Source organism: Aulostomus chinensis, chromosome 5 (assembly GCF_037954235.1).
Source record: "Aulostomus chinensis isolate RoL2024-O1b breed Wild chromosome 5, RoL_Achi_v1.0, whole genome shotgun sequence".
NCBI classification, from domain to species: Eukaryota; Metazoa; Chordata; class Actinopteri; order Syngnathiformes; family Aulostomidae; genus Aulostomus; species Aulostomus chinensis.
In genome coordinates this window covers 25,220,396-25,243,728 of record NC_141324.1, presented here as the reverse complement: position 1 = coordinate 25,243,728, position 23,333 = coordinate 25,220,396, and the positions used below count along the sequence as shown (strand labels likewise).

General features: G+C 42.4%; 1 protein-coding gene across 7 annotated transcripts; it reads left to right on the top strand.

The window, feature by feature from the left end:
• myo9b (myosin IXb) lies at nucleotides 1-23,287 on the top strand. 7 transcript variants are annotated; one of them, XM_086204169.1, is made up of 42 exons: nucleotides 1-302; nucleotides 417-500; nucleotides 732-1,544; nucleotides 7,038-7,132; nucleotides 7,297-7,359; nucleotides 7,560-7,659; nucleotides 7,867-7,964; nucleotides 9,301-9,424; nucleotides 9,761-9,850; nucleotides 10,340-10,456; nucleotides 10,611-10,745; nucleotides 11,027-11,148; nucleotides 11,629-11,770; nucleotides 12,099-12,288; nucleotides 12,518-12,593; nucleotides 12,792-12,884; nucleotides 13,017-13,056; nucleotides 13,226-13,348; nucleotides 13,446-13,526; nucleotides 13,622-13,732; nucleotides 13,837-13,959; nucleotides 14,088-14,237; nucleotides 14,523-14,635; nucleotides 15,480-15,839; nucleotides 15,962-16,043; nucleotides 16,264-16,461; nucleotides 17,386-17,492; nucleotides 17,597-17,679; nucleotides 18,032-18,216; nucleotides 18,652-18,759; nucleotides 18,915-19,085; nucleotides 19,177-19,215; nucleotides 19,322-19,433; nucleotides 19,506-19,579; nucleotides 19,676-19,868; nucleotides 20,085-20,213; nucleotides 20,439-20,544; nucleotides 20,690-20,821; nucleotides 20,936-21,059; nucleotides 21,493-21,587; nucleotides 21,675-21,778; nucleotides 22,627-23,287. In XM_086204169.1, exons 3-42 carry the CDS (start codon nucleotides 795-797, stop codon nucleotides 22,671-22,673), a joined length of 5,385 nt encoding a protein of 1,794 aa, XP_086060295.1. In that variant the 5' UTR covers nucleotides 1-302; nucleotides 417-500; nucleotides 732-794; the 3' UTR covers nucleotides 22,674-23,287. The 7 variants fall into 7 exon arrangements, with proteins under 7 accessions (XP_086060295.1, XP_086060293.1, XP_086060299.1 ...); XM_086204167.1 differs by having other exon boundaries at nucleotides 22,467-23,287; XM_086204173.1 differs by having other exon boundaries at nucleotides 21,675-21,790.
• The last annotated feature ends 46 nt before the right edge of the window (nucleotides 23,288-23,333 follow it).

Sequence of the window (23,333 nt, the reverse complement as noted above, 5' to 3'; positions counted from 1 at the left end):
TCATTTTCCCTTCGCTAATATCGTAGACTCACGTCCCTCGCTACTGATTAACTGCTGTGTCTTTATCGACACTTATTTCCTCCTGACTCACGGGCGATATCTCTCAGGCCAGTGAGGGGGAAATCTTGTATTTCCACCTCGTCGAAGTGTGTGTGTGTGTGTGTGTGTTTGTGTGTGTGTGGAGAAATCTAGGAAGTAACGTTAGCTCAACTTTTCAACTAGGAGGACGACGAGGACACGTCAATCCGCAATGACTCAAATAAACGGTCGAAAATAGGGATAGGAACGCCGCCGAATTATCTGTGAGTTACTTTTAATTAACATAAAATCGTGAACAGTCAGTTTTTGTGACTCACCTTTTCGTGGAAGCACAGGTGAAGAAGTTTTTCTTTTTTCTTTTTTCTCCTTCCCTGAAGTTGTGCGTTGACCGGGGTGCACCGACCTTCCTTCCTCGCTGCCGGCGGTGTTCCAGAGATGAAATGAGAGCTCACCTTCGACAGGTGAGGTTTATTTTCTTATTGACACTTGATCACACCTGGTATGTGTCACTTGTCACATGTGTAGTTTGGAATATTTAAAGATATTGTGGGGATTTTTGATGAGAGTTGCACGTTGAAGGTTTTTCGACCCCATGCAGTGTGTTACTGGAAATAAATACGGTCAGTTACAATGTGTGTGTGTGTGTGTGTGTGTGTGTGTGTGTCACTTCAACGGGTGTTTTGTGTCTTTAGCTCCAGTGGAGAGTGTCAGACGGTTGCAGTGAGTTATGCTGAAGTCCACCTCTGGGAATTAGGATGAGCACCCCAGATGGAGAGGCCCGTGTTGTGCAGATCTACCCCCGACTGTCCCAGGACACGGTCACCTACTGTCCCCTGCAGGTCTGCCCCGGAGACACAGTTAGATCAGTCATCCGCAATGCTGTGGTCAGTCTGGCGCTGGACTCAAGTCAGACCTACAGCCTCCTGGAGGTCAGGGAGAAAGGCCAGGAGGAGAGGATATTGGAGGCTGAGGAATTCCCTTTGGACCGGGTCCTGCTTTGGCCCCGAGAGGCCCAGAAGTGGCACCCTGAGAGCCACGGGTATTACTTTATCCTGCAGCAGACCAAGAATGGGGGCAGCCAAGGAGAAATCAGCAGAGAGGACTACGATGATCTCTGCAACCTCCCCACTGTGACTGAGAACGGCATCGTGGAGGCTTTATGTGAACGCTTCTACAAGCACAAAATCTACACGTACGTCAGCAACATCCTCATCGCCGTGAATCCCAATAAATTCCTTCCTGTTTACTACAACCCCAAGTACATCAAGATGTATGAGAACCAGCCACTGGGAAAATTAAGCCCTCATATATTTGCCATGGCCGACATGGCCTACCGAGCCATGCTCAACAGGCAGGTGAACCAGTGTATCGTGATCTCTGGTGGAAGTGGATCTGGGAAGACTGAGAGTAGCAGTTATCTCATCCACTGTCTGACTGCACTCAGCCAGAGGACATACTCCAGCGGGCTGGAACGAATCATCCTGGGGGCCAGTCCAGTGCTCGAGGTAGGTCAAGCTAAGGGTCACCTGCTGAAACCCCCCAAAAAAACTACAACACCCACAACATGAGCGGTGTAAGGGCTCACTGTGGTTGTGTGTCACGTGGTCAGTTGTACAAGTGTAAGTCACACACAGACATGGTGGCAAGCACAGAGTAACTCAACAATATCACGATATTTTGCTCACAATAAGGCGATTATCACAATACTGCAATAATCAATACATTTCAGTCCAGTTCATGCATCATGTGCCCTGTTATTTATTAAACTGAAGGGGGGGAAAAAAAAGGTCCTTCCAAAGCAGGAAGTATGAATTCCGTCACTGAATCGTCGTCAATTTTGACAGAATTCTTGGTTCTCCAAAGCGAGGATCTAACAGTTCTTTTCTTTTCTGATGCATTGTTTGAAATCATGATCATATTTTTTTTTATAACTTGATCCTCAGAGCGGGGTTCCACTGTGGACTTCTGCCCAGGCGCTTCAGATGCAAATGATCTTGTTGTTATTTCTGGTGCAGTGTATTTGTTATTTATGGACCCTGTGAAATATGCAGTGGAGCAGCTGAATATGACAAAAGGGAATTGAATTGAAATTTTTTTGATAAATTGCTTTTCTCACTTCCCTTTTCTTGTCTTTTTCGACATACTTTGCAAAAGGCAGAGAGTTGTTACTGATTTAAGTTTTTTTCATGTGGAGTAATTGATGTATCCGCCAATTATTAAACTGAAAAATGCTTATTTCACCAGCTATATGCAACATACTTCCTCTCTTACATGAGGTTTTATTGCTGGATATCAGTAGAAATCAAATACTTTGTGGTGTTAGGGACAAAACAAGCCAGATGACCTCGTCTTGGCCTCTGGGAATGTTTTAAATTCCCTTGTCACAGTTTTCTGACTCAGACGTATCAGCAGTTAGCTCGTTTGCTTGTTTGAGTTCCTGCGTCCTGATGTCTCCTCCATGTCAACATCAGTATTTCTCTTTGTGAGTTCTCTCAGCTGCCTCTTACCCACACTAATTGGAGTCAGTAAGGAACAAGAAACCATGTCCATGCTGTTAGTTAAGTTGACAAACTAGTCGTGCGTCTCGGTTCAGATGCTGATTAACCAGCTGACTCGAAGCTGATAAACTGTGACAGAGACACAGAGTCTGCGGTCCTCAACGCACAGAGTCATGGTGACATGGTGTCCACTTCTTTGTTTGCATTGTTTCCCCTTGTTTAGTATCTTGGTATCAGGTTGTAGCGTCCAGATAGAAAGACCTGCACTCACATGCCCGATCCTGTCCCATGCCTTTTTTTTTTTAAGAAGAAATTATGAATCACTTTTGCTCAAAAGAAAGAAGAAAAGTGACAAAACACCACCTTTACTCGGGAGCCATCCCGTTCGTCAGCATTTGCTTGTGTTTGATATTCTAACACTTTGTTCTGCCGCGTTTAAAAAGCGTGTTAAACATTTGCTTGAAACAAACAAACAAACAAACACACACAAAAAAAAGCACCAGATGCTAACACCCTGCATGTCATCTGGGAATTCAGTTATTTTTAACCCCATGACTTTAGTTTCACTCTTACATTCGGGTCTTTGTTGGCTGTCAACAAACAGTCACAAGTGACTCACTCACATTTGCCCATGACATCTGCTTTCTGCTCTGTTTGTTGGTTGAATTAAGAAACATCCTGCTTTATTTACTGATGTGAAACTTGGCCAGATGAAAATGGAAATTCCCATGTTCTTGGAATTTACACAACGTTTTGTTGGAATTAAGGTGTTTCTTGTTTCCCGCTGCGTTGAAACAGATCAGCCAGTCGGAGGCTGGGTTTAATTCTTTAAACATATTATTAGCTTGCTTTTTTTAGGGCGTGAGCCCGGAGGTCCTCCGGGGCGAAGACCCTATTGTGTTTGCTCGTTTTTTTTTTGTTTTTGTTTTTGTTTTTTTGTCTCCCTCACTGTTCCAGTTGCTATTATATTTATTGACAAAGACTGTCCACAGTTCTTTTTTCAGAACAGTACACAAGTACATGTTTTACTTCTACCCAAAGACCAGCTAACCTCTCAAACAAAGGATCCGGGTCCTCTTTGTCCCGGAGGCCTCCTCACAATCCCAAGAGACCAGCTGTAGACAGGGCCTAAACATGGATTCCTCCTCATTCTGAACAAGTCCGACAAGTTTCTCTCTGAAATAAGCTTCCGCTAGAGTATTTTTTTTCCCCTCTCCCTGAGCTTGTGGATATTTTTTTGTGTTCTTATACTAACAAGCTTTTCAAGACCCTGAGATTTAGTTCGAGGAAAGAGAGTGACTTTGATTTGGTTTGCTTTGATTGAAGCCTTTACACCAACATCAGTGCCAGTGTTTAGTAATGAAGATCGCTTGACGTGCTTTGCGATATTTTCCATGATGAGTTTTGTTTTGTGTTGATGAGTCACCCCAAGATACGTGTTCCTTTTTATTCTGAAATTTGAATGTTGTTTTTCTGTTTCTGCCTGGGGTTGGTATCTCCGCTGATCTGAAGTATTCAGCACTTGGATTTAAAACGAGCAGTGAGGATATCAAAACATGCGCGTTGTTAAAAGATGTACCGATTTACAAAAAAAAAAAAGATCAGCCAATCAGCAGCAGGCAGAAGTAAGAATAGCGGTTAACTGCCTGAGTCTCCGTCAGAGGTTTGTGTTGGTGATCAGGAAGCTGGGTGCTCCTCGCGGGAATGTGCAGGGCGTTGTCTTCAAGGTAACTCCAGAGAGAGAAGAGAAACAGGAACATGTCAGAACAGGCTCAGCCAGGTTTGCTTGCAGACTCACCCAACAAAGGAAATCACCTCCATTCGCAGCTCGCTCTTTCCATACTATCCCCCGAAACCTCACTATCAGACCCTCCGACCCTTGTTCGGATGATCCAGCTCTTTGATTATCCAAAGTCTGCATTTCAAGATTAAAATTGCTCACATGATCAGGTTCACAACCTCATATTTCAGAGGTCGAGCTCCTGAATTAACACACAGATGTCAGGAAACATCAGTGCAGAGTTTCCCACACATGGACTCAGTGGTGGCGGCCCAGCCACAGTAGCTACATGGACCGCTAAATATTGATTTTCTTTTATCTTTACTACTTTAAATAGATAGAATTCTACTGTAGAGCTGTGCATTGAACACATAGATACACTCCTATGGCCCCGCTGTCCCTCTCTGCCTTTCACACACTCACATACAGAGTGACACTCAAACAAGACAAACTTATTTCCTGCTAATATGACTCAATATGACCCAAACCCCATGCACATCGAAATTCTGGCGCGTGCGTGCGTGCGTGCGTGTGTGGTGCAATTACAAACCATGCGACAGAGCACCGGCCCGTGACCAGGGTGAGCTCGGCCCTCCCGAGTGCTCAAACCAGCTCAGGGTCCATTCGAGTCATTGAGACTGCAGGAGCAGGCATGTGATAGACGAGCCTGAACTCCCGGTTTGGTCGATGTAAGCACATCCTCTGAAGGACCCACTCTCATGCCCCTTTTTAGATAAGTGGTTCCCAGACTTGTTGAAGTACCTCCTGAACATTCCAAATCATTTTTGATTGAAAAATACAAAAAGATAAAACAGTACAATATAGCGCTGCACCGTCAGTGTCTGATTTTCTATATAGCAGCGCTGGAACTGGAAAAACTCTAATTCTGCATTCTACATTCTACAACAATTCTACAATTTCATTTAGCAGACGCTTTTGTCCAAAGCGACGTACAACACAAGCAAGAATTCAGACTTACGGAAAAACCCATAGTCAGCGCAAAAGTGCTTCAGTTGTGATTTGGTCACAGTGATTTGTTTAGTGTCAGTCACTAAAATGATTGCAAACTAATGTTTTTGCTTATAAAAACACTGACACGATCATGTGGATCAGTTGGCAGTTAAGGACTGCATTGAAAATATGGATAGTTAATATTGAGTGTCGTTTATCACAGTAATAGTAAGTGTGGTTTATCAAACTTGCAGTTCATACATATATATATGTTTAAACTTATACTTAAAACATTTTGCACAGTTACTTTTACACTGTTACGTGGGTGCATAACACTGTGGTATCTCAGTTTGGAAAGGGAGCTTTCCCAGATCCAGCCCTTAGGCTGGGACACGGCAAACACCTGTTTCTTTCTCTCGCTCCAAATACCTTCCGCATCTTTGTCTTTGTGTGCTTGTGTCTTTTTTCCTGCACTTTCCATCTTTGATTCACGGGGTTGCGATAAAAGCCATGCATGTCTGAGACCTACCCATGTTTACAGAGGTGCACCGAGTCAGAACATTCCAGTGAACCAGTATTTCACCTGCCTGCAGATCAGTACAGTACGCAGGGCTCGCGCGTTGTCTGAAGGCACTGCTTTGGCCTGTTATGACATGAGCCTCAGCATCGCTCGCAGTGGAATGAAGAACTCTGATAGTTCCAGATGCTAACATGAATTCAATTTGAGGTTTTTTTTCCCCCCTTAGGAAATGCTTAAAGATTGGAAGATAAAGCTGATCCAGAGTCAGTACCTTGTCATGAGTACGCATAATCTTGTGTTATCTGACCAGGTGACATTGTTGGGTGGAGTGTGAACCTCAGATACTGCCTCCAGCGTGGCTCAGAATAACACATCTATTTGCGTGTGTCATACCGGGGCCTTTCAGGACCAGCATGTAAGATTTAGTGTCATCTAGTGGTCACCTCACAGCACCACGCCCCTTGAGAGGAAGCTACAGTCACCTGTCATCAAACTCCCTACAACACAACATTTGCCAGCAGCACCAGCAGCCACCCCTGTTACTAAAAGCCACACAACATTTGTCACTTTGTTTTTTTGCACCACTTTCAGATTTGTTCCTGTTGCTTGATGTCAGCAGTCAAGTCCGGCATATCTTGCTGTGGCCTTGTCTCCATTTTCTTGATTTAGCTGGAGATTTGACTGCAAGTGACAGTTTATTTTCCTCAATATAAAGAGGCAGAACAGGGGAGGACCTCAGAACTCCCAATCGTAAACTTTGGTGATGAAGCGTTTTTTTTTTTGCAGGCCAACTCACTGGTGAACGTAGAATTTAGTAACTCAGGAGCCCAAGACCTAAACCGGAGGTGGAGGAGATTGAATAATATTCGTCTTCTGTATCTGTTTGAATTGTAACTCGCTGACTAACACATGTCAATGCTGTATAAACACCAAGTGGACACAACATCAGTCAACACTGCCTGTAGCAATTCTGTTTTCACATCATTAAAAGAAAAGCAAACCCTTCTCACTTTCATTTTCTCTTTTGTACGACTGCTGATTCTTTTTTTTTAGGTTTGTGTTCTGCATACACTGAAAATAAGTCTAACCAACTGCACTAACACGCTAGCTCCTTGCCATCCAGTGATCTACAGGATTGCTACGCTGCAAACTGTTAAGACAGTGTCTGGGTGCCAGTGTCCATGAGAGACATGCCCCCAAATGATCTGTTTATTTGAATGAAAGCAAAATTTTCCTTTGTTTTAAACAGGCCTTTGGCAACGCTAAGACTGCAGAGAATAACAACTCCAGTCGGTTTGGGAAGTTCATGCAGCTCAACTACCTGGAGAGTGGTGTCATCAGAGGGTAGGCCATTCGCTCCTTGTGTAGAGACATTTGCAGGCTCTGTAAACAGTAAATGCTGTCTTTATAAATGTTTATGCAGTTCGGTTTTCGAACTCGTCGTAATTCTGGCGACCGTACCGCACCACCATGGGCTGAGTTGACATTCTCTCCTTGTGTGTGCACAGGGCAGTTATTGAGAAGTACCTTCTCGAAAAGGGCAGGCTGGTTAACAGAGACAAGTGTGAGAGGTAAGAGAGACTCCTGGTGGAATCCTGAATGCTATCCGATATGTTCGTTAACATTTATTTATTTTTGAAAAATCTAATTAAACCTGTACAGTAGATTTGAGTTGTACTGTGACCTCTAGTAAAATGTTGAACACAAATGAAGTCGAACTTGCTGTGTGCCCTGATCAACTGTATCAATACTCTGTGACCTCTGACCTCAGGAACTACCACGTGTTCTACTATCTCTTAATTGGAGCGTCCAAAGACGAGCGGGAGGAGTTTCATCTATTCCAGCCACAAGATTATCGCTACCTTAAGCAGGTACCTTTGATCTGCACACTTCATAGAAATAGAAAGTGCGAGGGAGGGCAAGGGTTAAACTTGATGTGTCACTTGTTATCAAACCTGGGAAAACCTGCAACTCATCGAAAGTAGAAGTCGTCAACAGGAAAATCATCACTGCATACAATATTGGGAGAGATTCATTCATTATTAGTGCATTGCTATTTATTATATCTCGTTTTGTAGGAAGACCTCGACCTGGATGAGGAGAAACTTAGGCAGCAATACAAGAGGCTCCATCAGGCCATGGAGATGGTGGGCTTCCTCACCTCCACCAAGAAACAGTACGTAATCTGCTCAACCAGAATTTGAAGGCCCAACCACTGAACATTTGTGTTATACAACAGCAGTGCTGTTGCCATGGCAGCAGCATTTCGTCAGCAGCCTCAATAGTGCACGATTGTAATGTCGCCAGGCAGCTCACCTGACAGTAAACATGACCTCACTCAGGTAATTATCTTTTCCTCACAACTAAATAAGTGCCATCAGGAAAAAATTAAAAAATATCGGTCGTGATATTATTATTAAAACTATCAAAACCAAACTGCTAATAGACCAGTGGAGTCTTGTCTCACTGTGGTGTCATTAAAGTCATTTTCTTTGTGAAACGCGCCCTGGACGCCTTCAGGTAAATGTACAAGACAGCATTCATTGACTACAGTGGGCGTCAAGTGTTGGCCCTCCATGGACAGTTCCATGTTCAGAAACGGGAATGAAAGAATGGATTCATTAATTCCCCTCATCAATTCTTAAAAGCATGTTTTATTCTATGTGCTGCTGTCTTTGCATCTATTCATGACATAAACAAAGGTATGTAAGAAGGGAAGCACCAGAGTGTCGGCTCAGGTCAGTAAAAAGTCTCAAATTCTGTATTTCAAGTACAAGGCTGATGTAGTTATTCATGAAATAAAGGCCGGGGGCTGAATAAAGAATGGGCTACGTTAGCATGTTGTAATTACAATGGCAGTTAATTTTAAGCACCGCTGGACGTGTGGGCTTTGTCACTAAGGACAAAACAGTAAACTTGGACAGCCTCAGGAATGTGTAGTAGGACAAAAAGGCCACAGACCTCCAGGAGTGTGGGGAAAGCTTATAATCAGGGAAATATTTGAACGAGAAATATTTGCTGTTAACGGCCCGGCAACATTACCCCGTGTTCCTCAGTCTGTCTGTGCTGACGTTGCACAGCTCTCAGTGAGCTGTCTTCATAGGACGGGGAGGCGGTGTGTCATTTAACTGAAAACTAGCACCCAGTTTTGTTTTCTATACTTGTGCCACCAGCAAGTCAGAGCTTGTCAAGTCAAGCAGGGGAAAAAATGCAGCGTTCATGTCAGCAAGCGTCTGACAGCCCCAGGACGCAGCAGCACATTAAGACACCAGCAGAATAGTTTATAACCTGCTCAGGTTGGTGAAACCACACCGCAGCTGCTGTTAATGTGAATTCACCTACAAAAACCAGTTGTTGGTCAAAACAGACACGCACACAAATATGTATTTTACTCATAGAAGGGTTTTTGTTTTGTTTTTTACCGTTGGCATCATACCTTCTCTCACCTGACTCTACAACTGAGTATTTCTTTCATGCAACCTGGGCGTATCTGGGTGTGTTTGTCCATCTAGCATATTTTCCATCCTCTCTGCCATCCTGCACCTGGGCAATGTGACCTACACCCAGTCAGAGAACACTGAACTCCTGGAGGTTGGGCCTGCGGAGGTTTTGTCAACATTGGCTGACCTGCTCAAGGTACGTTCCTGAAGTGGTGACGTATGCTACCCACTGACATACCACACATTACATATCATCTGTTGAACTGTCACTCACAATTAAGTGATGGCTTCAAGTCCGGTGTCGTGACAGTTTAATGTTCTGATTGGAATGCATTATGTTTTAAAGATTTTGTCTCGTGGAATATCTTAGCAACAGATGAACTCATCCTCACGAAATCCAAAACACTTCTGTGTTATGGAAAACAAAAGTTTCAACTTTCCCGTTTTTAATGATCATTAAGTAGAGACTTTGGGAAAATAATGTCATGATGATAATGTGTAGAATTATCACAACTGTTTTTGTTTATTTTAGGTAAAACAGGAGTTACTGGTAAAAGCCTTGACTGAAAGGAGAGTCGTGACTGCCAATGGCACCATATTTCCTCAGTATACACTACAGGAGGTATGTTTTTTATCACGCATGATACCTCAGTCATGCCTCGGGGAAATATCTTCAGGTGTTTACTTGGAATAAACAATGTACTGGTTTTTGTGATTAAACATCAAGGTGACTGTGGTCACGTCGCGTAATCACAATGTTTCCGATGAATTTCTAAAAATTATTCATCACTCAATGGCATCTCAGTCCTGAAGGAGAAATGATGAGTTTCATTTTGACAAAACAGACACTTTATTAAATTCCTTTAAACTCTGCACTACATGGAGTATATTGAGAATCTGGACAAACAGCTGGACTGGTATGAAGCCACATATTGTACATGTGAGAGGCAGGAATTCTACTTCGTCTCACTCCATGCAGAACTGAGAAGTGAAAGTCCTTTAGTGTTGTAAGTATTGGCGTTGTGGTCTTGTTTTGCCAGAAGTGTGATATCATCGAACGAACTCAAGATCAATATTTGAATTGCTTTGTTTGATCTCTTTGTGTGTCGAGGCCGCCACAGCGCGGGAGTCCATGGCTAAGTCTTTATACAGCGCTCTGTTCGACTGGATCATCCTGCACATCAACCACGCTCTGCTCAACAGACGAGACATGGAGGAGTCCGTTTCTGTAAGTCACATCTTAAGGGTGGTAGGTCACAGTCATCCACCGTGTATTTTTTTGTAGCAACATTATCCAACAGAAATACACCACAGTCTGCAAATCAGTGAATTTCATTACGGATGATCGTGCTCCTAATGTCTTTTATTTTTATTTTTTTCAGTGTTTGTCCATCGGTGTCTTGGATATGTTTGGGTTTGAAAACCTCCAGACAAACAGTTTTGAGCAGTTGTGCATCAACTACACCAACGAAAAACTACAGTATTACATTAACCAGCACATTTTCAAGCTTCAACAAGTAGGATGATCATTTTTATTATTATTATTATTGTTGTGAAATTCTGTAACAGGTGTTATTATGATCATAAGTGCTATCTTTATTTCCATGTATGTGTGGAATATCTCATGCCTTTGTGGGCTGTGTTTTAGTGACTTCACCTGAGTTTACTGGAGGGTTGTAGCTGTATTCAGGTTTCAGTGTATACCAAAGGCACCATGCACCTGAGACCACAACTGTTCCCTTTGCAGCCATCATATAGTTTGATTTATTTCAGTAACTGTAACATAACTCTTTTCCAGGAGGACTATGTGGCAGAGGGCATCAGCTGGAACAACATTGACTACGCTGACAACAGCAACTGCATTCAGTTGATCAGTGAGAAACCAACTGGACTCTTTGGCTTGCTGGATGAGGAGAGCAGGTAAGAGAACTTAGGCCATAAAAATATATTGACGTAGAAGATGGTAACAAGGCAGTCTGTGTGGTACATTACAACTTTCACAAAGGGTTAAAGAAATTCATTTCAGTAGTGTTTTCTGAACGCCAAATGACAACACTGATTTAAAAATGTCATTAAATCCTGTTTGTAGATGCAAATGTGAATCGAATGAGATTAGCTGGCTGACACAGCTGAAATCCCAGTGATTACATATGATTACAGATAGCAGTACAGTTTGTTAAGTAAATTGCATGGATTACAGGATATGCTAACACTATCATTTCCCCTCTTTTAATCACTTAAAATGAAAATTAGTAAATCATTATTACCAGCCAGTGTTTATCTTCTCTTACAAAACTGACTGCTGCTGTTCTTTCTGTTGCTGTTGACTTGAGGTATCCTTACAAAATCTCATACTTTATGTTGAATTGGTGTTCTCTCCCTCTCTCTATGTGTCCTCAGCATCCCTCAGGCCACAGATGAAACCCTGCTGGACAAGTTAAAGCAGCAGCAAACAGACAACCCAATATTTGAAGCCACTACTGACACAAATCCTTCATTTGCCATTCAGCACTTTGCAGGGAAAGTTACATATTCTATCAAGGTGAAGTTGTTTTCCCACACTGCAAATATCTCCGCATTCAACTTAACAGGTTTTAATATCAGTAAATGTACGTTTCTGATGATACAGCATGACGACTCTTAACACTCTGGGTCTGCAGTAGCCTTGCCAGATAAGCTAGTTTTGGGGAAAACTGGAAAAACTTTGCATGTGAATAATTGATAGAATTTCCTCGTCTGTGAAGAATGTGGTTGTACTGGGACGGTTGGTTTTGTGATTACGTGCAATAAATGTCACAGTTTCAGTTTGGGGTTCTGCAACAGCAGTGAAAGAACGCTTCATATTAATCACAATTTGTCTTGTTCCACAGGATTTTCTCAAGAAAAACACAGAGCACACGCGTCCTGACATCATATCACTTCTACGAACCAGTGAGCGAGCGTTCCTGCATCAGCTGGTTGCATCCAGTCCAGAAGCCTTGTTTCGGTGGGGTGTCCTTCGGGCCACCATCCGCATCCTCACAGTATTCAAGAGCAATGGACGCAAGCGGGCAGAAATGAGTGGGTAGCTTTTGTTGTTCAATGACTCACTTGGTGTGTCCTAAAAGTATGAAAAACTCTGCATGTGTCAGTTTTTATTTTAACTACATTTGTTTCACTGACAAATGACTAATTCAGCCTTGTCCGCATGGTTTCTCTCTCATGGACACTCTCTACCCGTTTGCCTTTTTTTCTTTTTCTTTTGAGTAATGATGGGATTTATAACTGGCTTGTTCTGTTATTGCTGCAGTGGCTGCCAGACGCGCCTCCCGAAAATCCCTCAAAGACTTGAAACAACGCAGCAGTACGATGGACAGACTTTCCAGGTGCATATTGATGTGTTCATGAAAGGAGTAAAGACACGCAAACTTTATCATTCTTGGGTGTATTTTAAAAGATTGACCCAGAGTGACCGTTATACATACCTGGCTGACTATTGATGAACACGTGTGCAAAATTATGCTTGTGAAAAGCATATGTATCGCCAATGCTTTAAGTGACAAACACCTCTGTGACATCTACAGCAACAGCTTCACACTGGATTTCTCTTTCGATCACGCTGACGAACACCCTCTTGATGTCTTTGAGGACATCTTTGCAAATTATGAAAAGAGAAAGTAAGTGAAGAATATGAAAAGTGTTTGTTTGTTGTTGTTGTTGTTGTTGTTTTTTTTGCATTGTTCACATTTTGATGTTCTGTTTGCCAAGCTGCACATCTTTAGAAGCATCTCTGTTTGTATTTTCTGCAGGAAGAACAGAACTGGTCGACAAAAACAAGTCATTCCGAAGGTAAAGTGTTAGCATTTTTGAAGCGTTAAAATGCTGGCTGTACAAGAGTGAAATGATTGATTTGTTTAATTTGTGCATGCATCAGTTCTTGAGTTACCTGTGAATCCATCCAAAAATACCTCATGTTCTGAATTAGTAAGGTCCCAGAATTTCACTATTTATCCCTCAGAATCTCATGGATTTGCGTTCCCTCCAACATATTGTTGGTCTCGGGGTGCACGACTCTACCACAAAATGCATCCTACACCCTCCAAAGAAGATGAACCCTCCTACAGTTTGCACTCAGTTTCAGGTTTGTGTGTTCTACCAAGTCTTAAATCAAGGCACGTTATGTGGTGTAGGACAGTTGGACATGTTCGCTTTCTTGTTTTTCACTCTGCATCTCACAGGCATCACTCAGAAAATTGATGAACAAGATTGGAAACGCCGAGCCCTCGTTTATTTTCTGTGTCCGCTCCAATGCTGAGAAGGTAAAGGACTCTTGAACATCACCCAGATAACTTGACGACTTCATGCTGCTCTGTTGGATGATGTAGCTCATCACTCATGCAAATGTCTTTTGCAGAAGGAGTTGCACTTTGATAAAGAGCTCGTGCTCAGGCAAATCAAGTATACAGGATTACTGCAGATGGTTCACATCAAGAAGGCCGGCTACAGTGCCAAGTACACGTTTCAGGTGGGTAATGATGAATATTCTGCTTTATTATACATTCAAAGGATTTTCAAAGAGAGAGACTTCAACCTCATGCCTTTGTGATGCCGTTGTTCTCCTGATGACAGGAGTTTGTAGAGAAGCTGAGGATTTTACTTCCAAAAGGAGCAACAGGGACTCCAGAAAACATCGCACAGCTGCTCACAAGGATGGGCATGGATGAGACCACCTACCAAATAGGGAAAACCAAGGTATGTTAAATTTACAACATAGTATAGGGCCTAGCAATGTCACAACAGAAAAAGTAGTAAAAACATATATAAAAATGTGCAGTGCAGATGTACCCTATCACATCTTGTGCTCTTCATAATCTGCTCAGGTGTTTCTCAAAGAAAAGGAGAGGCAACTGCTCCAAGATACTCTTAACAAGGAAGTGATGCGCCGCATCATCATCCTGCAGCGCTGGTTCCGTACTTGTCTGATACGGTTACACTTCCTGCAAAAAAGAGATGCGACTATGATCATACAGGTACAGTTCACGTTATAAATTACGTGGTAGATATGGTAACATTGAATATATTAACTGCAATGTGTACTAGGACCAGTCTACTCATTCCAGTGGGTTGAAGTGGCCAAAAAAACGTTAAATGGAGACGATTTGTTGAACATGCGCCTTGTCTCAAGTCGTCAGCATTGCAGCCATTTAAAGCAACTGGCTTTCCTGTTCAGTGTCCTGGGTTAAAAACACAAACCTTGGATGAAATGCAGAACATGAAAACAGACTAAAGGTGACTGAGGATCTCTGGTGTTTCAGAGGGGCTGGCGGGAGTTTTATGAGAACCGGAACCGAGCTGCGACAGTGATCCAGTCAGCATGGCGATGTTCACTGACGTCAGAGCAGCATGAAACTCAGCCTGGGCGAGACAGGTATTCTACCCTGACTGTTTCTGTTAGCGCTTGCGCAGAGAAATAAACTAATTTACAATAAGTAAATATATCAATTTAGAACTGAGTCCATTTCTCCTGCCTTTTGTTGTAGCAGGTTCCCAAGTGCTTGTATTTTATCTTGAAAAATAATATAAATTGACCCGTAAAAATGACAGGGGTGCTATTGTCTCAGATATTTATTTCCAATAAAATTTCACAGACATGAGGTTTTTTGCAAAGTCTTCCATAACACAAACATATATACATTTCAAGTCATGGCCCAGATAATCTGAAGCTCTCCCACATCTGGTGTTTCTTTAGACGATGCCATAAAATAATTGTGTACTCAACAGGCCATTTTACAGTTAAAGGTACTGGAACAGCACTTGGACCCCTGTCAAAGAAAAAAAAAACAAACCTGTGGTTTTCCTCCGAAGTGAATTTAATGGGTTCTCCATCAAGTTTCATGGAACTCAGCCTGGTGGTTTTGTGTAATCCTGCTGACTGACAAACAAACAAACTGGACTGTAACTTAACCTCTAAGGAGGTAAAAATAAACTTGTCAGTGCTCCCTGGTGGACAAATGATGTAAGAGAAAATTTCAAAACTACCTCAAATATACTTGTGGCTTATTTGCTCTGTAAGTTAAAGTTATAATCCATTTTACAGCTCATGCCAATGTCAGTGTATTGTGACAAGATTCGATGGGCTTGGTTCCATCTAGAATTTGATATAGGCAATTGCTGGTTTGTATTTCAGATTTTTAAAAAAGATCTTATTGCATTATAATTGACATTATAGATACCGTTGCTGTGATTACACTCTGACTGTTGTTACTTAACAGCTCAGCAAAAAAAGAGTTGAAGAGACAACACAAAGTGGAGCTCAGCCCCAGCAGGGCCCAGGAGCCAGACCCAGTCAACGGCCAGTCTGCACCGAGGTCCAGGAGCAGGGAGAAGAGAGAGGGTCGAGGATCGCCTCCACCTCTCAATCGACCCCTCTCCCTTCCCCTGGATGCTATCGTTTGCTGCGACGATGGCTCTACCAGCCCCTCAAAGAGCAGTTCCCTTCAGCGCTACAGAGACATGGGTGGTATTAAAGGGAAGGCTGAGAGGTGGAGGGAAAGAATAAGCGAAGGTGAACCAACAGACGAGTCAAGTCCAGAAATACAGAGACGAAGCGACAAACAGAAAGATGGCTTTCAGTAAGTGTTAGATTTCTGGGTTCATCTACCATCTGAAATGGTACCAAAAAACTGTTGTGAAGCAAATTCCGAAGCTGCTGCCGGAGTTTACTACTCTTCTGACATTTTCCTCTTCAACACAGGCACAAAGGGAAGTCCATGTCTGCTGATGAACTGTCCAAGATGAGCTCATCAGGCTCTGACAGCTCACCCTCGACAAACGAGGTACCTCTGTCTTTTGTGATTACATGATTAACAACATTGCATCTTCGGCTAAAGTTTTCAAATCAATTATGAATTCTGCTTTTTGCAGAGTTTTTTCTTATTGCAACAATAAATGTTGTCCTTGTTGTGTTAGCTGTAACCTCATGTTAAGTTAAGGCCTCTTAAGTCAAACCATAGGACCTCTCAGACTGTACCTCATCACCTGTCCTGGCCCAATTAGGTCAGGGTTCGTTTTCGCAAGCAACCCAAACGCAAGCGGCGCTTAGCCTACGCCCGCAGCGGTTTGATGATAAACTTTGGGGGCTCCAAGGAGAGTGAGTACTGGAGCTTTCCACTGCCTCCCATGAGCCCACAAGTGCCCAAGCTGAAGAGCTCGGCCAGTAGTGTGGATGTCCGGTCCTTCAAATCCCAGGTCAAGGTACTGACCAAAGGGACAGTTTGATCTAATTCTCCCTCTGCATGGAGGTCTTGCATGTGACTGTTCCGAACGGATGGAATGTTGCAATGATCCTGGACTTCTCATTTCTGCTTCGCAACCCCGAGCAATGAGAAAATGTTTTGTTGCCTCAGAAAACTGAAAAGGAAATGTGTGCTCCTGTTTCCGAGGCTCATTTCATCAGAATGAGTCAGGGACTACAGCTCAGAGCCCTAACTGAACCATTATATGCACCACTTTGTTTTTGTCCCTTAAAAGTTCACACAAAGGTTATTGTTCTTATCCTTCATGCTCAGTTTACTCATAAAATTCATTATGAGTTGTAGAACTATTTGTCCATGGTACATTATTATCTCAGACTGATTCAGTAAGTCATACTTGTTTTTCTAAATGTACATTTAGCTGCTTTTTAGGTCATATTATATTTCATAACATTGTACATACTAATCAGTTATTAAACAACCCATGTTCACACAGTTAGAGTAGAAATCACATTACTTTCAGTCACTGGAATTTTGTAAATGACCCCCAAAAAAATCACACAATTTTTGGACCAAGATGTGAAATTAATTCGCTAATATTTTTTTGACAAAATTGTATGTGTGGACAAAGTGGGCTATAACTCAGTCCCACTGTGGTATTTTGATTAATTTTACTCAGCTCAGGTGGCGGTAAGAGAGGGCAGTTTTGCATGATAACTTTAAAAAAAATGGTGACGGGCGGCCACGATTGTGCTGACTTGGTCTGGTGGTGGGGAGCTGAAGAAATGGTGCAGCTGCTTAAGGTGGGAATGGCAGAAAAACAGGACTAACTCTTATACTTTGGGGTCTTTTGTGTTTATTTGTCCTTTTCTTGTTGTTTTTTGTTTTGTTTTGTTTTATAATTCACATTATCACACTGTTGCAGTTAACAGCGGAACCTGACGGGTCGAGGTTTAGCCTTCCGCCCGGGAGCACCACCGAGGACTCGAGACAACAACAGTCGAACCAATCACAGCTGACTACGCCTGAGAGGTGAAAACCTTCCACCAATGTTTGATGATAAAAATTATTCAATTTTTTTCAGGACTAACCCATGTGTTTTGTTGTTGTTTTTATATATCCTCTGTTTTCTACAGGATGTGGTTTCTCAGTAGGTTCCTCAGGAAGCGAACACCTAAATTACCCACAAACCATGACCCTCCTCCACCGGATAAACATGGTAACTAAACATTCCAAAGTTTGATTCAGTGAATCGTGATGTCCTCGTTTTTATACTGCCAATATTTTTTAACACAATTTGTGCAATTTAAATAGGACACAGCAGGGAAGGCTGCGTGACAGAATTATTGGAGGGCAGCATGTAAAGCAAAGATGATACAGTGAAGATGTCACAGATTGGAATGTAAAAACGTTCCCAATCATTACTGCCTCAGGAGGGTGTGAAATGTCAAGGAGTCTCCTCTAAATATAGAAATGATCTATATAATGCCAGGACAAACAGTAGCTATATGAGACTGTCACTATATTTGGAACTATACTGGACGATTAATGCAGTGTGTCAATTCCTACAGTCACTTTGCCCAGCTACACCCCGCATCCCTACCACATGCCAGACCAGGACAGCGGGAGAGTCAAACGTAACCCCACCATTCGAATCAGCCGGGCCACACGAGCTTTGCAGTGGAACGCATCTCTGGACCGGGAGATCACGGATTCCAAAGAGCTGCGAAACCTGGACGAATTCCTCGGCAATCAAGTGAGGACTTCACCTGAGGGAGGGAGATGAGAAGCTGCTACGTTTTATTGATAGTGGTTCCAGGTCTAACAGATACACTGTTAATAGTTTGCACTGCGCATGTGCAATTTGTTGCTACCGATGAACTGAATTGGTTTTTAACAGAGAACAGATGAGTAGAGAGGTAGCAGGACATGAGACAACATCTTATAGAGCCACAATATATTCACAAAAAAACCCATTCTTAAGAAGTTTTCATTTGAAGTTTACTTTTAAGTTTACTTTTATTCTGTGTATTTGGTTAAGTGTTCAATAATTCCTCTTTTTAATTTTTCGTCTATGTTCAGAATTTCTCCAAAGGAAAACACTTTGTTTAGCAGGAAGTAGCTCTGTGGTTTTTATGTTTGATTGATCCTGTGTTTCATGTGTTCATTATTTACTGACCTTTGTAATCAGGTGAATGATTTGCGAACAAGAATAAAAGAGCTGTCGCCAACCGAGAGCATCTTCCTCTCGGCCACCATGCAGTTCAGAGAGACCATCAAAGGCATGTACTCTGTCCAGGTTCGTGCGTCTCCTTTTCGTTTTTCTTTTTTTTCTTTCTACTTGTCTGTGGTTCTCCGTAACACTTATGTTGGCTCTACAACAAATTGTCTCACAAACATGCAAAACATGGAGTTTCTCAAATAGGGTTTTCATGCACACTCTCTTACTGACAGAAGCCCCAAATTGGCTACAAAGATTTAATGAAGGGCTACCACAACAAGGTGACCTCGCTAGCAGGAGCGAAACAGAAGTGTGAAGTCTCGCTGGTGGTCAACCTGTTCCAGTCTGTGCTGGACGGCTTCATTAGAGGCCAGATGAAGCGGGTGGAGTCAGAACCAGTCAAGGTAAATTTGAGTGTAATAGTCACTTATTATCAGTCACTTTGAGTGTAGTTACTAGAGTATAAACAGGCGTGTCATTTCTGTCTTCTTTTAGGCTCCCAAGACAAAGAAGAGAAGGAAAAAGGACAAATGTGTAAGCTGAATATTTTAATTTGTACTGTGTTAACACTTGATTATGAATCAGTCAGCTAATTTGTTGTGTTTTGTTGTTGTTGTTGTTTTACATGTTGTCTCCGCAGCCTGATGGTCCTCTGGATCACCTGTTCAGCACTTACCAGGTGAACATTATGCAGTCATGTGACTTGTGTGGCTCCTACATCTGGGGGATGGAGAAAGCCTACATGTGCAGTGGTGAGTTTACTGAAAATCATATTATAATTTTGTGAGAGCAACAGTGACACGTCTCTTTTGTTTTCACTGTAGCTTGCAAGTTAATATGTCACAAGAAATGCCTGAGCAAAATCATCACCGATTGCTCGACACGGTGCGCCAGGCTGGTAAGTCCTGACATTTTCAAATACAAATATTATGTTGTTCTTGAATAACTCTCAAACAAACACAGAGACCTCTCTGTCTGTTTCCCTGTGTGTTAGGATGACAGCGTACCAGGCTCCCTTCACTTTGGGGTGCAGGTTTGTGTTCTCACCAGTAAGGCCAACCCTGTTCCAAAGGTAGTGGAGTTGCTGCTGATGCACGTGGAGCTGAATGGCCTTTATACGGAGGGCATTTACCGCAAGTCAGGCTCAACGTGTCGAGCGCGGGAGCTCCACCAAATCCTGGAGACTAGTAAGAAATTAATTGTAAATTGCACACCATTATTGTCACTAATAATACAGTCTGTGTATGATATCTTCACTCAGCAATTAGAGAATTTTGAAGGATCTATCTATCTACCTACCTATATAAATATATAAAGATAGATAGATATAGTTAACGCATCAGATTGTCTTGATTATACAAACTGTAAACTAAGTCAAATCTTTTGTTGTATTCTGTCATTAGATCCTGAGACAGCAACTTTAGACAACTACCCCATCCACACCATCACTGGCCTTGTTAAACGTTGGCTCAGAGAGCTCCCGGACCCCCTCATGACCTTTTCCCTCTACAGTGACTTTTTGCATGCCGTGGGTGAGTAAATTTAAACGGTATTTAGAAGATGAGCGCGTGCATTTTCCAACAAAGGCCTGATAGAAGGAGCTCGTCATGTTTGAATCGAGGGAATAGAGATGTAGTCACAGATGTCAAACGTGAATTGTTAGAGGGAAACACAGCAGCAGTTTCTGTGTGTAGTAATGCGACATGAATATTCTCTCTTACAATCTGTAAACACACTGATCTTCTTTTCTCACCCAGAGCTTCCAGAGAGATCAGAGAAAATAAGGGCTGTGTACCAAAAGGTCGATGAACTTCCCCCTGCTAATTACAACACACTGGAGCGCCTCATCTTTCACCTTGTCAGGTTTATTAATTTCCTGTCTTGAACATTTATGTTGTCTTTGGCATTATTTATTGCCAAGATAAAACAATTTCCTCGGTACTCTGAAATTAGTTTTTCCATCTATTTGCTAATTCTTGAGTGAGTCATGAGTTTCTGTGTTTTCCAGAGTTGCAAAAGAGGAAGACCACAACAAGATGTCACCGAGCTCCCTCGCCATCGTGTTCGCGCCGTGCATCCTGCGCTCCCCTGATGCTGACGACCCTTTTCTTGGTATGAAAGACGTGTCAAAGACTACAATGTGAGTCATTCCCTGCATTTTTTTCTCACTGAAAGTTCATTTTATTCTTCATTGTTAATAAGAGAACCATTGTGGCCTACACGTTGTACTCAGCTTGGACCCTGTTGCGTGCAGGTGTGTGGAGATCTTGATCTCCGAGCAGTTCAGGCGCTACACTGAGAAGATGCAGAATATCCAGGAGCTGGAATATGCAGAAGCTTTGGCTGTCAACCAGCTCAGGCTGAAGAGACAAAACACAGTAAGACGGTCAAAGGAAAATGCAACAGGAGAAAGAAACCTGTGTTAAGCAGAGTGCCGGAATATTGTATAGTTTGTCATACGATAGAAACGCTGATTGGAGCTACTGACGGGTGTTTTCATGCTTGATCCAGCTCCTCTCACAAATTTTTTGACTCTAAATGAAGCTGAGTGAAGTCGCATCCTACTTATTCCACTGAAATACACTGTGGAGTTGACCAGAGAACTTGCAGCTGTTAAATTGTTTAACGCTACCAAAAAAAAGAAAAGAAAACAAAGGGCCCTTGTTGCCTCTAAATGGCTTCGTAGTTAATAACTTCAGATATGATTCCACATGATGGCAAATTTCCTGAAGGAACAAACTTCAGTAGCCATGGACAGGCTCATGTTTTGAGTCAATCTGACATCAAACTGCTCCTCTAACTTCTGCACAGGTTGTTGAAAAACCCTCAGAACTGGATGTTCCTGATCAGACAGACTCAGATGAGAGGACCCTCATTGAGCGAATTAAATCCATCAAGCAAGAAAAGTGAGCTGAATTTACCCTTCATTAGAATAAAGTAACCACAAGAACTGTTTCATAATCGGTGAGTAATGATATGATTGTTCTGTCTAGGGTGGACTTGGCCTGTCGGTTACCTGATCTGGAGCAGGAAAACTCTGACAATGACAACCTGGACATGTCATCGACGAGCTCCGAGAGTCTAGATGACTCGGAAGGTCAGTAGGGAGGTAAGGTCTTCTACCCTTCCTCTGGGTTTGAGATCGGAACTTATTTCATATTACAATATTAATTTGTTTTATACAAAAGGCCATTTGATCACATCTGAATTAAAAAGTTACACATTTTACTAATGGCTGCGAACCTTTCCGCAACTGTATTCTGTATGTCTTTGTAGCCACGATGCAGTAAATTCTCTTCACACACTCGGAGTGTCACATCCTCGAAACATTTCAGGTGCGCGCACGAAAAGTGAGTTTAAGAAAGTAGGTCAGACCAGAACCGTAAAATTGATCAAATAATGATCAAAATTACAATGTGCACACACCATGAGCTTATTGCCAGACCTGCAGTTTCTTGATTTCGAACAAATGTGTCACAACACATCATTATAAATGTGTTGTGGTGCTAGAGACACCCTGATGTACTGTCCTATCACCGCAAACCTTAGGAGAGGGTCCTCGTCAGGTCTCTCTGTGTTGAGAAAGGGCTGCGTCGAAGCTCATTGAGGCTTTCATGCAGACCAAATGATCTCATCCAAAGTGATGTTAAGCTATTAACCAACTGCAGCTGAAGACTCGTTGCTAGCTGGTTTATGTCATATCAAATTCCTTCGTACTTATTCAGAATTTTACGTTGGTTGTGTCTGTGCTGCAAGCTGAACCAAATATGTTGATTAATCACCAGCAAAGGTGGCCGTGGGAAGCCAGAGGCCAGCCTGCCCGCGTAAACCCTCTGACTTGGCTCAGAGGGTCCATAGTCTGATGGCTGAGAGAGATGATGCCCAGAACGAGTTCACACCGACCGAAACGCTGCCAGGAGATGAACCAAATGTAACCCAACACAGGTGCTCGAGGCCCAGCCCTGACGTCTCCGACCCTTCTACAACCGTGAGGACCCAGATCAGCGGGAGCTTTGATGACCTGGAAATCCCTTACATCGACGAGGATGAAGACTCTTGACCCGTGCCTAAATAACACTCTCAAGCATGTGGTACTAGAAGACTAGTGTTTTGTCCAAAAAGAAAGAAAAAGAACTGTGCACTTTTTCAGACTTTCCTATTTGACAGTGCTGCTATGGAAACAGTGGAATTTAAGTGTATTTAATGGGACATCAAACAGCTTGTTGCTTTAGGACTTTTATTACAGATCTGGAGGAGAGCAGACAGTTATGACTGTGCTCTTTATATAACTATACTTTTTTTCTATTTGAAACATATTTCAACACTGCACATACTTTTTTTTTTTTTTAAATCAAGGTACTCACTTTGGATCAGTTCTTTGAAGCTGCGTGACAAACTTGCTCTTGTCAGGACCACATGGTGAGCAATTAAGAATAAAAGTCTCCTCCCTTCCTAAAGCTCAGCCATTATGGTACAAATGGGAATGTTTGTGGTTCGTGCTCATAAGAAAAATTTATAACTGTACAAAAAAAGTACTGTAAATAGAGGGATTTTCCCCGTTGTACAGATTGACATTGCATTTTGAGATAAAGTTTAGTAGAGCGTCTGTTTTCCTGCTGTGACTGACCACTGATTTCATGTTCCTTTTTAGG